The sequence below is a fragment of the Leptosomus discolor genome, chromosome 1 (genome assembly GCF_034619465.1).
Source record: "Leptosomus discolor isolate bLepDis1 chromosome 1, bLepDis1.hap2, whole genome shotgun sequence".
Taxonomy (NCBI): domain Eukaryota; kingdom Metazoa; phylum Chordata; class Aves; order Leptosomiformes; family Leptosomidae; genus Leptosomus; species Leptosomus discolor.
Window position 1 is genome coordinate 103,068,232 of NC_141391.1, and position 13,306 is coordinate 103,081,537.

Genomic DNA, 13,306 nt, shown 5'->3' on the forward strand with positions numbered 1-13,306 from the left:
AAAAGTTAGAAGGGTTTTTTCCTTTGTCAAAGAGCTTGAAATAAGCAATCAAACGCTCACTTTAACGACATTACATGATAGAAGATGCATGCAAAATAATATCTAGTCTTTCACTAAATAAGGTCGTGCCAGTAAGCTGTGAAATCACACACGCTAGTGTATAAAATCCATTTCAAAGCCTTGGCTTTCCTCACGAGAGCAAGAAATATTCCTGGAGGCTTTCTGGAGTCAGCAGCCAAAGCCGAACGCTATAGAGGGCTTACACCGATACAATCCAAAAGGACAATTTGCTTGGAAGCCTGTGGCTAATTTCGAACACAATGCCCGATGTCATGGTCAGTTGTGCTGCAGAAAGTTGGCAGCTTGGCTCAGCCTCTCCCTCGGCCCGAAAAGATGCAAGCGTTTCTGGCCAAAGCCGCGCCGCTTATTGGATGTCCCAGACGGCTTCAAACGAGCCCTTTCATAGCGACACACGGCCAAGTGCGGGCAAAGAAACGAGGCGAGAAACAAAGGTGGCTCTGAAGTCATTTCCCTGCGCTGAAGCCAGCCATCCGGTTTCGCTCCTTCCCCATTGAGGGGGCAGAAAGCGGCAGGAAGAGCGGGGCTGAAAGGGAACAAACCGGCCGAATGGGCTGGCGGGGAGGCAGCCAGGGCTGGGGCCGCGCCGGGCGAAACTCCCATTCTCCCTGCCCAGAAAGGGATGAATGATTAATTATAGGCATCCAAAAGGTAATAGATGTGGTGGGCCGGCATCCTGCAGCCAAGTTCCTAGAGCACCTGCGAAAACAGGAGGCGCCGGGAGACAAAGCTGCTCTCCCCCTTTATGGAGAGCACAGAGGGGTACTGTTCCCCCCTTCACCTGGTCTGCTTTCTGCTGGCACAACCTCCTCACAGCGCGGGTGATTTCCATGTCTGCTTGCTGTATGTAGGAAGCAAAACCCCCCAGTCCTCAGAGAAAGGAAACGGGGTGATCCCAGATGCCAAAAGGGAATGGGAGGGGGGCCTGGGATCCGGTCCTGAAACCAGAGGATGCAAAGATAAGTTGTTGACTCTTTTCATCTTTGCGTAGCCCGGTGCACAAGGCCACTGCTTGCATAGGTACCAGAATGGGGATTTTCACAGGAACCTGAAGAGAATTAGACGCTCAGATCCCACTGCAGTTAAACCGAGACTGGCTGTTTGGCTCCCTTAGGCACCTTTGGAAATCCCAGCCTGCTCTGTGGATTCAGCAACGCACAGAAGAACCTGCTAAACTGAAACACAAGTTGCATGTGGTAAGGAGTGAGTGCCTGGCTACTCCTAAATTAGGATAAAAATGTCTTCTTTGTTTGGTTGGTTTTGGCAGCAAGCTTGTAAGTTTGAAAAATACGATTTAACCACCCTCTGCCTCTGTGGAATGATGCTGTGAGTCCTCCCGCTGCATCCTGCCTTCCTGCTGCTGCTCTAGCTCCCAGGCCCACTCCCTGCTCCTGCCCTCCTCCTGGGACAGAGCTGTGCCTTTTCCTTGCCTCAGCAAAGTTCGGTTTTGCTCAAACTTGGGAGAAGCCATGAGCCAGACCTTCACCCAGTGTGCACAAGGACTTACCACTACCAGCCCAGCTCCAGCCTGGTGTGGAGTAGATTTCTGAGGAAAGGAGGGAGCCAAAACCCCACTTTCTGTGCTGTGGTCCTAACCTGGCCTGCATGGCTGGCCATGCTGATTCCTGTTACTTCAGGCAAAACAATCTTTCCAGTGGTAGGTCTTGACTGTGTTTTTTCTTGCGGGATTCACAAAGGGGAACACGTGGCAGAGTGGGATGCTTGAACAGGCAGCTTTGGGCCCAGATCCGTGGGGCTGCACAGGCATTGCTTCAGAGGAGTAAGTGGCTTAGGAGGCCACAGCAGAGAGTAAGATAAGTGTGTGGGACCTAAAGGCTTATCTACAACGGGAGTTTCGGTGTGTTGTGAGGAATCCACAGGGCAGGTTGGTATGCAGTAACTACGGTGCTGCACATTGCGGCTCTGACTGATGTTGTGTGAGCTTCCCAGTAGAGACAGTGCCTGCAAGTCAGCAGAATGAAGAACCTTAGGTCCTCAAGACCCTTTGTTAAATAGGATTTAGCTATCTAAGTCGCTTAGGTTTTGCATGCTGAGTGAAAGGATGCCCAAATGCCCCTATACATTTGGCCCATACACCGTCATTTGGTAGTGTGGGGAAGTGAAGCTCCTTTGAGAATCCTGTTGGAGAAATAATGTGGAGAAGCAAGGCAGACACTGCAGCCTTTGCTTCAGAAAGCAATAAATTGATTCCTGTACCTGTTTGATAAAGATTAGGCAGAACAGGAAAAATAAACACAACAAATAGTGGAAACGACCAGCCTCATGTTGCTGCAAATGACACTGTTTCCTTTTTTATAATTTCCCTTCGTTTTTGTAATTTCCCTCCCTCTCTTTCCATTAGCCAACCTGTTCGCGCTCACAGAGATGCAGCATCCTCACAGCGAGGCCAGGATACCTTTGGAGAGATGCTGGTGTGATGGAAAAGTTGCTTGTCCATCCATGCCTGGACAAACTTGCCTTCACCAAACACATACTGCCAAAATAGCCCTTGAAGAATGCAAGCGGAGGCATCAGGACAACCAGCAAGCCTGACTTACTTCTTTGCAGGTGAAGCTGTGCAAAACAGATCTCACTCACAAATATCTTCAAGTAATCGTCTCAAAAAATGAGATAAAAAGTACTCAATTTTTGAAATCATTTTATGCCTTGGGTGAGGTGTATAGCGAGTGCATATAGGTGCAGGGAGAGGGGGCGTGTGCACCCCCAGCATGGCACAGACCGTGCGGTGGCATCGGCAGGAAGCGCAGCACCTGCTTTGGGCTCTCCCCGTGCACTGGCTGTGCCTGTGCAGCGGCGTGAGAGCTGCAGAGAGCCACGCGCGTGTGCTGATGGCATCGTGGGACGGCACTGAGCCCTCCTCCGTACGGCGCCGGGGCTCAGGCGTGACAGATGTTGTATGCTAATGCCGGGGCGAGAGTCGCCCGGGGCAGACACGGCTGCTGGAGAGGCTCCTTGGTGGCACGGTGTGAAAGAACCATCCTCATCCTCGTGTGCGGGAGCAGCAGCACAGCCACGGCCTTCTCCTTGGCTGCCGGTGGATCCTCTCTCACAGGCAGTGTGCGGGAGCTTGCTGAAGAGAGCGGGGTGCTCTCGCAGCTCACTTTTTCCAGATGGTTGACGTGCATGGGGAACAATAGCCGGGACAGCATGGCAGGGCGCACCGCCGAAACCTCCCCCTGCATACAGAGCAGTGCAGGGCTCGTAATTAGCAGCCCTGCTCATGTCAGGCTGAGACCGTTCCCATAAAGATGAATTCCCTCCCTGTTGCTCTGGGGGGGATGTTCAGCCAAGGGCGGGCCGGACAGTCCCGGGACGGGAGGCGGTGGGGATTAGCTCGCAGTCTGGCCCGCCTGGCACGAGCCTTTGTGAGGATAAACAGAACAGTTTTGTTTCCTTAAAGAGCAAACCTGGAAGACGCACGTTTTGGCCTCTCGATAGAGGTGTCTGTAGTATGAGGCATTCTGGATGTGCGTGTGTCCGCATGTGAGCAGGGAACAAAAAATACAAGTAAAAAGCCTCTAACTTTTCCTCTGCTGCCTCTGCACGCTGACACATGCGGCACCCAAGAGCAGCTGTTTGCTTGCGCTGTTTCTAATCTAGTCTTTCTGGCTACTCATAATTTAAAAGTACTAAAATGGCATTAAAATTATCAGTGTCAAAACCTGCACTTGGCTCCCTGTTTGCTCAGCTTCCCAGAGCTACCTGATCCACAGGGTCTTCTTCACCTCACGTGGCCCACAACCGTGCCCAGAGAGCAGAGGCAGCGAGGAGAGTGGGGGCTGATTTTCACTAGTAACCTTGAAGCCAGGATGCTGGCTGGACGTTGCCTTTGCCACGGCCTCGAGCAACACACCAGCTTCGAGGTCACCACTGAAAATTCATGCTGGAGGAAGGTGTGAAAAGCTTTTGGCTGGGCCGAGGACAGCAGGAAATTCCTTGCCCTTGTCCTTCTGGCTGCACCAGTGACCAGAGACAGAAGGGGGGACACTAGAAGTGAAGTCCTGGTGACAAGACGCACCTGCCCTCCAGGTGCCAGGGTAATGCTTGTCCTAGTGCAGAAGTGTCCATAATTTCTGTGAAATGTAGGTCCATACCCGTGGCCGTATGGAGCTTCTCTGGACTTTGGGGTTGCTGCACCCCCTGCTTTGGAAAAATCATGTGTATGTGTGTAGATCCATGCTTCACAAAAGACATTCAAAGTGCTGTAGCTTTTCTCCTCTTTAAAATAATACAGAAGTATTATTTTAATAACAAAACTAGAAGTCTTGCCACAAACTCAGTTGAACAACATCCACCTTGGAAAGTGTTAGTCAAACCTGCTATTTCCAGCATGGTCACTGCTAGCAAGGTTTCCTCCCTCTTTCGTTGCCCAGTGCTGCTGGGATGACAAAAATGCAAGCTGCTGCCAGCAGCCAGGCTGGAAACTCCCCCTTAGCCGGCCTGCAGCAGCTCTCGCGTGGCTCGGCTGTGACCGTGGGGTGGGCAGAGACGCCTGGCTGCCGCAGGGGACCCGCTCCCTCCGTGTGAGCGAAGTGCAGTCAGATACTGGGCTAATAGTGTGCACTGCAACAGCACTGAGAAATTGCCGAGAAAAATGCACTCGTTGGTTTTGTTTCTACCTGCTCTGAGCTGCTGTATCTGGACTGTGAGTCTTGGTTGCAGGTGCGCAAGTCATTAATTCCTGCCGATTATCCCACCCAATTTCCCCAGCCAGGTGCCTGTGCTTGGTTACCTGGCGTGATGTGGGGGGCTGATATCCTTCCCCACCCACCTCCTTGCTCTGGTCTGATGTGAAGGCATGGTTAGAAAGGCTTGGCATGATCTGCTTTCAGATGAAGCACCCACCATACAGTGCCACAGAAAATGAAGCTGCTGGGATGCTTGGATGTGAATGTAGGGCTGGATTTTTGCAGGCTCGTAGCCAAATTGGATGTGCCGCTTCGGTGTTTTGGTATGGTTGCACTGTCTGTGTGGACCACACAGTGAAAGCAAAAGCTATTTTTCCTGAAGTATTTGATGGTATCTGCAGATGTCCAGGTGCTCAGACAGAATATGGGGAAACATCGTTCTCTCCATGCTCTGTCCTCATATCCTGTCTCTAAACCTCCATTGCTGCCTCTGGTCAGAGATCCTGGACTAACTGATCTGACTCACTGTCAGACATTCTCATATTCTTAAAACCCTTAATTTGCCTAAATTATGCTTTGCCTTTTCTGATGAGGGAAAACTTAAGCCAGAGGTGGGGGCCAAGCACACGTAACAGGTGATGCCAGCTCGCCAGTGGTCTCAGGCTGTGGGTTGGAAACCGGAGCACATCAGTGTCTCCCTGCAGGTTTGTGAGCTGGAAGGACGAGGCAGTGCAGTTGCTGCTTGCCTGAGCTTTCACCAGTGGGCTTTTTATTTTTAATTTTGGGTCACCTACAACCAACCTCGTGCCCCGTATAAAGTAAGTGTCGCTGGCACTGGGAAGAAGAAAGCAAGTGGAGGCAGTGTCTGAGAAACCCCGATTCACGTCTGCAAAGCGATTGTGCTGCTCTTGGCAGTTGCAGGTGACAACCCTAACGAGTGCCCAGGAGCAGATGAGAAGTTTATGGGCTGTTAATAAACTGTAACCAATCGGTGAATGCCGGCGGGTTGTGTTCAAGCTGTTTGGGGCCACAGGTCCTTGGGAGAGCTTGCACTTGCTCTGCCTTTATTTCAACGTAGCAGAAACATGAAAGCATGTGGCAGACTCTTGATGTTTGTTACAGTGAATAGACATATGTCCCTCACACTAGCATGTAGAATATCTAATTAAGTTACACAATGATAGCTTATACCCAGGGGCAGTCGCAAACAAGACGCTGTCACACTCTTAAGAACACAAACAAAATGAAAATTGCCTCTTTATACATTATAATGAATATGTTTTCAATACATTAAAAGTTCATTTACTAACAGACTCTGCGAGACCGGGTGGATTTCTGCTAATATCATTTTGTTTTTTTCAGAAGGATGGGTTTGTATGGTTAGGATTAGGGGCAGGTTTGTTAATGAAGCTACAGAGCATTTTTCCCCAATAGACCTGAAAGAAGAAATGAAATCTTAATTGTGTGTTTATTGTGTTGTCTCAAGTAAATCCCACTCTTCAGAGCCCCACCTCAGGAGAGGCTTTTCCCTTCTGCAGGATGCGTATGCTGTGGATTTGTGTCTCCCTTTCTCGCATGTCCGCTCTTCTTCGGTAGCTTTTTGTATTTTTGTGGGCAAGAGACAGTCACCCTGAAGCTGCGTGGCTTCAGGGGTTATCTCCCACTTCTGGGTTGGGGATGCCAGATGCCAAGGTCAGTATGACAGGACAGCATCCAGGAGTAAGTCCTGATCTGGGTGCAGTTTTTCCCATGAGCATCTCAGATGGGTGCTGCTTCCTTCCTTCCCCTCCTATCAGTACAAAACACTTCAAGCTGTGTAAAAGCTGCCTGGGGCATTGCAGCCCATTCCTCTTCCCACCAGAGAGCTCCATTCCCATTAAGGCATTTTGGCACTTTTTCTACATGGGAATGATTAAATTGCACAATGCTTGCGTGGGCAAAGTCTGCAGGTGGGGAGGGCTGTGCAATTTGGGGTGATTCCCGCAGACCTCCCCCAGGCCTTCATTAGGTGGTAGTAAGCCATTCCCAGCATGCTGGTGACGTGTGATGCTTGGGGAAAGCCCATCGCTTCTACCTTCAGCATAACCAAGAGCCAGCAAAAAAGAGTCGGTCCCTGGGAGGCAGCTTCCCTTCTTTCACCCCGCTCTAGTTAAAACCTCCCTGAAAAAGATGACCAAGCCGGGGGGCTGCTGCTGCCAGGGCATGCTGCTGGGCTGTGGGTTGGAGCTGCCGACTGTATGGTCCCCAGCTCACATCAGGCTGTGCCTCCAGCGCACAGACCATCTTAATGCAGAGCACACTGTCCTCTAGGATACCTGGGATATTTTGGGGAGGACTGGTGGTTCCCTGAGCCATCTTCAGACATTTACACAGGGGCTGGCTTTCAGGGGATGCTGGCTTAGGGCTTACGTAAGCTCAGGCTTAGATGGTTTGGACTGGACATCCTAAAAAGTGAGGAGCAGACAGGGAGGGTCCCAAGGGGGCAAATCTCTCCTCACGGCACCTCTGCCTGGCAGAGGCACAGCTCCCATGGGAAAACCGGTCCCAAAAACATATCCCAGAAAGCACAGGGGAACGGGCCATCGTTACAGGGCCTCCGCTCTGACAGCTCCTGTCTCGAGAGCCCGTCATTATTTTTTGTCTCACTGCAGCTCATTTCTCTCTCCCTCCTGTAAATTTTTTGCCCACCGTGGCTGGTGTTCTGACTGGGAAAAAGATTTCCCCTGTCCCTTCTGGGACACTACCCCTGGGCAAGGTTCCCTCACCCCCCTCTTTGTGTGCCTTTTGTTGCTGGGTGCACCCTGCCGCTCGCAGCACTGCAGAGAGCCAGGAGCTTGCCTGCTTTCCACTGTCACTGGGAATTTGGGGCTGGCAAGGGAAAATGCTGGCTTCTACCTGGCTCTTGGGAATCACCGGGCTTTCCCGGCTTTGGGTTGGGGAGCAGGTTTGGCATGAGGAATGGGTTCCTGCAGCCCCCGTGCGCTCATCTTCTTGCGCTGCCCGTTGTGGAGGAAATCTCCTTTCTCTGTTGCTTGGGCAGCATTAAAGAGTTGAATTATTTCTGCTGGGAGACAGGAGCGGAGGGTGTGGAGAGAGCAACTTGGTGGGCTGTTCAGCACAGCCTCAAATGAAGGCTGAGCACTGGAGGAGGATGGCTGAATTCGCACCGTGGTGGGTTCTCTCTCTCTCTCCGACAGAGCACACTGACAGCTTTTGCAACCTCAGCTCCACTCTTTGGAAAGCCTTCCTACCCCTATGGTACACACGTCTCTGGACTGCTTTCCCTTAGGCACAGCAAGCCAAATCCTGCTTGACTCCCTCAGGAGGAACAAAACAAGCTGCCCCCCTCCTGAAACTCTACTAATTTCCTAGTCAAAAGGATTTGTCTTATAAAAGTGGCTAGCACTGTGACTGCCTTTGTAAAAAAAAAAAAAAAAACCACCACAACCCACAAAAAAAGGGAACTGTGTGGTTTTTTTCTTTTTTTAAGCAGACAAAGACGTGTATAAATGTGTGTCATACATATATGTATATGTCTTTCTGAAAATAGCATTTAACAAATGCCTTCTGCATCTGCAGAATCCTCCAACAATCCTGACACTGTGATCAATCTGTAGGCTGGTGATGTTTGCTGACAGTGATTGATTGATTTTTCCTGCTAATAGGATCAACATTGGGAATATATTAAACTAAAAGGCACACTTCTGACTTGCAGGAAACACCCCGTGTATTGGGCCTGATCCAATTGTATTGGTTTTGGCAGCGGGATGCAATGATTGATGACAGGCAGGGAGTGGAGGGCTGCTCAGAAGAGGAGTCTGATTCCCTCAGTGCTCTCTCCATGTGCATGACACTGGTTTCCTGCTGGGACTGGGACAGGCATAAGAAGGGACAATGGAGCAGGGTGGCCCATCCAGATAACCTCTTCTAATGCATATGGTGAGATCTGACCTGCCAGTTCAAGAAGAGGAGGCAAAAAGCTGATGGGAAATTAATTCTCAGGAGTTTGTCAAGACATCTCCAACAAGTGAAGATAAATGGCAGAACAAAACTTCTAAAGCTAATCCCAAGAATGGGGATGAATGAAAAAGGGAAACACTCTTTTGCATTTACATCCATCTTTTAGGGTAAAAGCCTTGGGGTAAGCACCACGCTTTTGGAGGATCTCAACCCTGGGCAGTTTGTAACTCCTGAGAGGTTTGAGCATCCCCGGGGCTATTCAGGCTGTGTGCGTGGTGAACAGGCTGCGCATTTACCTCTTGCTTTCTTGTTCTCAAGCGGATGGGCTGGGAACATGCAAAAAACTTTCAGGTCCAGCCATGTTGCTGCTGAAAGCAATGCAAAACCTCTCTCGCCTTCAGAAGCACCATCCAAGGAGTGAGGGTGGTGAGATGGGAGCATGTTTGGACTTTTGAAGGCTGAACCACCAAGTACATGATGCCCTTTTGCAGAGGCGGAGCTGGTACAGTCTCACAGCCCTGTTGACGCTGTCATAATTACTGTCTTCCCTTAACAATTTTTAATAGAAATATTTAAATATTATGAAATGTCTAGTGGAAATTTCAGTTTCGCTGACCCCGTGATCCCCAGAGGGTTGGCAGCCTGCAATGTGCCCAAGGCTTATTTTTAACCCGCACCCGCCTGGGCTGGAAGTTTGGAAAGGGACAGTTCTCATGGCTGGAGCCAGGCTTTTGGCAAACCTCCCTTCCCATCTCAACCCCTACATGGACAACGAGGTTTTCAGAAGCACAGGGCTGGGTTACGGGTGCTGAGCATTTGCAGAGATGCTGGTAACTCTTCTGAAAATCTGGCCCTCAGCTGTGCATTCAAAAATGCCTGAGCATTCAGAAATAATCTGGGTAACATTGAGTCACAGGCCCGGAGGTCCCCATCCCACGCAGGGATGGAAATACCACTCCAACACTGGGAAATCAAAGCTGCATGGCAAGCACCATCTTGCAACACCAAGTGAGAGCTGTTGGCCTGGTGGCATCATCAGAGGCTGTTTGGCTCCTGTCACACTGGTGTCCTGTGAGCCATCCTCCGAGGGACGTCTCGGACAGTTTGCAGGCTGTCAGGGTATGTGGAACATCAGTCTTTTGCCTATGGAAGTGTGAAAACAAGCCCTGATGTCCAACAAGGGAAACAGCATCGCAGGGCTGTGCCGCAGCCCTAGCTCTTGACTCTGCAATGATGCCCCAGTTATCATGTGTCACATCCAGCACCCTGACTGGTGTGGGGAGATTGCAGTGACATTCTGGGGAAGTCTGGCTCCAGAATATTGGTATGATGAGGCTTTCAAAGGGAAAAAAAATAGGATTTTTTTCTGTCTCCGTCTTATACATGTAACTAATGCATGTAAACTGTGCTTATGTACCTCACCCTGCCAGTGGCCCCTGCTCGGAGCAGGCCCTAGTTTGTATTACTGAGGAGAGGTCTGTAGATTAAAAAAAGAAAAAAAAAAAAAAAAAAAAAAAAAAGAGGAGGAGGAGGTGACTGTAAAAGGTTGATATTTGGAAAGCTGTTGAAGGGGGTTTGGACACTCACTCCATTCAAATGAAAAGGAAGGGAGCCTGCAGCCCCAGGCAGGGTGCTCTGACAGGTCCCATCCCATGGGACTAGGTGGGCAGCGAGCAGAACCAGTGCCCTGGTACCTCCCTGCAGAAGAGGCACATGTGCCTCGCAGGAGCCATGGGCCTGGAGGGAGCAGCATGTCTTGGCTGAGGTTGAACAGCAGCTTTTGGGCTACTTGGCTTAAAATTTGCCAGGCAGAGGCTGAAGAAATCCCCTGTTGAAACTGAGACAAGAACATCAGGGGGTCGAAGGTGGAGGAGCTGCCTGGGTGCCCTGACATGGCCAACCTTTCCCTTCCCCTAGACTTCCCTGAAGCACTGCGTTTTCTGCTCAAAATGTGCTCCCGACCTCTGGCTGCCCCTCTCTCCACTTTCTGGGCTATGCCTGGGAGGGTCGCTGAGGAGGGGAAGGGGAAATGGAAGGGAAAAAAGGGAAGCGGAGAAGGAGGGAAAGAGAAGGGAAACGTGAGGGGGGAGGTTGGGGAAAGGGAAAGGGGGAGGGTGTGAGTGGGGCCGGTCTGGGCCAGGTTATGTGGGCGGAGGCTCCCTCCTCCTGTCGGGACAAGTCGCCGTAGGCTAGAGACAGCCTAAAAAAGCAGGAGGGGCGTGAAGGGAGGGGTCTGCCCAGCTTGCATGGAAAACAAGGTTAAATTCGGAGGAACGGGGATCAACGGGGCAGGGAGCTGAGAATCAGGGTGGCCACTCCAGCTCGGGGCGGCGGGGTGTCCAGGAGGGGCTGGGAGCCGCTTGCGGGAGCAATGCGGGTCCGCGGGCTGGAGGTGTGCCTCCGGTGACCCCCGCCGGTGTGCGCTGAGCATATGGGCTTCCCCCACCCCGTAACCCTATCTGGCCGGAGCTGCGGCTTCAGCTGCAGGCGACGCAGTCGGGGGAGCCCTGCGGGGCACTCCGTCGTGCAGGGGAGCATATGGGGAGCAAGGCAGGAGGGAGGGGAGCCGTGGGGCCCGCCTGGGCGGCTAATTTAATTTGCAGGTAGCCCAGGAGGAGGGGGGCTGGGGGAGCTGCAGCTGGCAGCCCGGCACGGCTCGATACGGTCCGGCCGAGGGGCTGGCACCAGCCCCGAGGCTCCCTCCGCCGCCGGCGGGGGCTGGAGGGGGATGCTCAGCCTCCACCTGACTGGCAGCGGGCGGGCAGGGGGTTCCGGAGCTTTGCCGTGGCGGGGCTCGGTGAGGCCGAAATGCCCCCGCAGAAGTGCCAGATCCCCACGATGTCCTGCCCACCCACCCCCACAAGCATCCATCCCACATCCCCCGGGGCGGTGCTGCCCGTCGGGGCTCCCCGGGGCCACCTGTTAGAGACAGGGAAAGGCCCTGTGGGTGGGAGAGAGCGGTCGGGGAGGCAGACAAGCAGGATTTACTAGCTTCTGGCCACTGCCGACTTTTGCATCTGTCAGGGTGCTAATTATTGCCTTTAATAGAGACAAAGAACAGCTTCTAATGATGCTCCCTCTAATTCTCACCTGCTCCTGCCCTTCTTCCGCGGCAGCACTCCCTCGCCGGAGCCCTGCTAATTGGGAAAGCTGCTCTGCTTATTGCGGTCTCCCTACAGATTGGGAGGGGGGACACAGACACGACGGCGGCAGAGCTGGGGCGGGGGGTTGCAGGGCAAAGTGGTGCTCGGGGAGCAAAGCCGGGGGAGGGGGGGCTCTACCCTAAGTGGGTCTGCCCTGGCGGGAGCTCCCCATCCTCGCCCCCGGCGCGGCGGGGCTCAGCATCCCGGGGCCTCCGCGGGCGCGGCGGAGGAGCGGCCTTTGCTTCCGCGCTCCGGTGGGGACTGGGGTGGTCTCTGCCCCTTCTCCGGCCCGGCCCGGCCTTTGGCTTGCAGCCGAGCCTGGCAGAAGGGCGGCCGTCGAGGGGGACCGTCCCAAGACGCTGGCAGATACCTGGCTGTCAGCCCCTTACTTTTGCACGACTTTCTCTCCCCACCGCCGGAGAAGGAAAGGCAGAAGCAGAGGGTTTTGTACCTCAGGAATCGCCTTCAAAGCCGCAGAGCGACACAGAGATAGCACCCTAAGGCGGCCTTAAAGCGAGGGGCAGCGCCAAGCGCCCTCCTGGCCACCTGGGTCAGGGCCGGCCCTCCTGTTGGAGAAGGCACTGGGACTATCAGCGGGATGCTTGGCGCCGAGTCCTGCCGACGTTTAGCGGGTTTTGTTTGCCCAAATCGGTACTGAGGGTGCAGGGAAAGGGACTTTCCCTCCAGGGGCCGGAGGAGGTTGGGCTGGGTGTCTCTGGAGAAGTGGCTGGCGGCTATTTCTCATCATCGCTGGGGGGATGTTGGGGTGGGGGGCACTCCTTTCCGAGCCCGGTTTCCCTTCCCTGAATGGGATGGCATGGGGCGAACCGCAGAAGGAAGGAGCAAACCCCCCCCAGGATAGGAGCCCGAGGGGACTCTCGGAGTCGGCTCACACCCCGCCGGGACCCCGGCCCGCCCCGGCCACCCGGGAGCCGCTTCGCTTTATGCACTGAAAAAAAAAAAAAAAAAAAAAGTCCCCCAGGTCCTGACTCGTTCTCATTCCCCCGCGGGTGTCTGTGTGCCCAAAACTCCTCCACGGCCTGTTATTATATATATATATATGCTATTTTGTATTCACGCGTATGTAGCTAGCTAGTTATTTTAAATAGTTCTCTAGCCATTTATCGATCTAGAGAGAGACATGTGTAAGGATTTGCTTGGGAAAGGACGGGGGTTTTGCCGTCTCCCTGCCCACCCGCAGCCCGGAGCGCGGTGCCGGGCGGAAGCGGTCCCCCCCCCGGGGCTGGCGGCGGCGGGACCGTGGGAACCGCGCCCGGGGAGCACCGCTGCCCGTCCCAGGGTGTACCCGCCGCCGCCGGCGGGGGCTGCCCACCTCCTTTTCCTCAAAAAAGTGGGATTCTCTTGGGTTGTACCCCTTCGCCTTACTGGACGAGGGGAAGCCACAGGCTGCTCCACGCCCGCACCCTGCATGCGTGAGGACAGCCCTTCCCTTGGGGTCTGTGGGAGGGCGAAATA

At 53.3% G+C, this 13,306-nt stretch overlaps 1 protein-coding gene across 1 annotated transcript in view; it reads right to left on the reverse strand.

Moving 5' to 3' along the window:
• Window positions 1-336: 336 nt before the first annotated feature.
• Window positions 337-13,306, reverse strand: part of OLIG2 (oligodendrocyte transcription factor 2) — a 15,330-nt gene continuing 2,360 nt past the window's right edge. Inside the window, exon 2 of the mRNA XM_086482258.1 lies at window positions 337-686. Within this exon, the coding sequence (XP_086338384.1) occupies window positions 337-686 (350 nt within the window). The remainder of the gene's footprint in view (window positions 687-13,306) is intronic.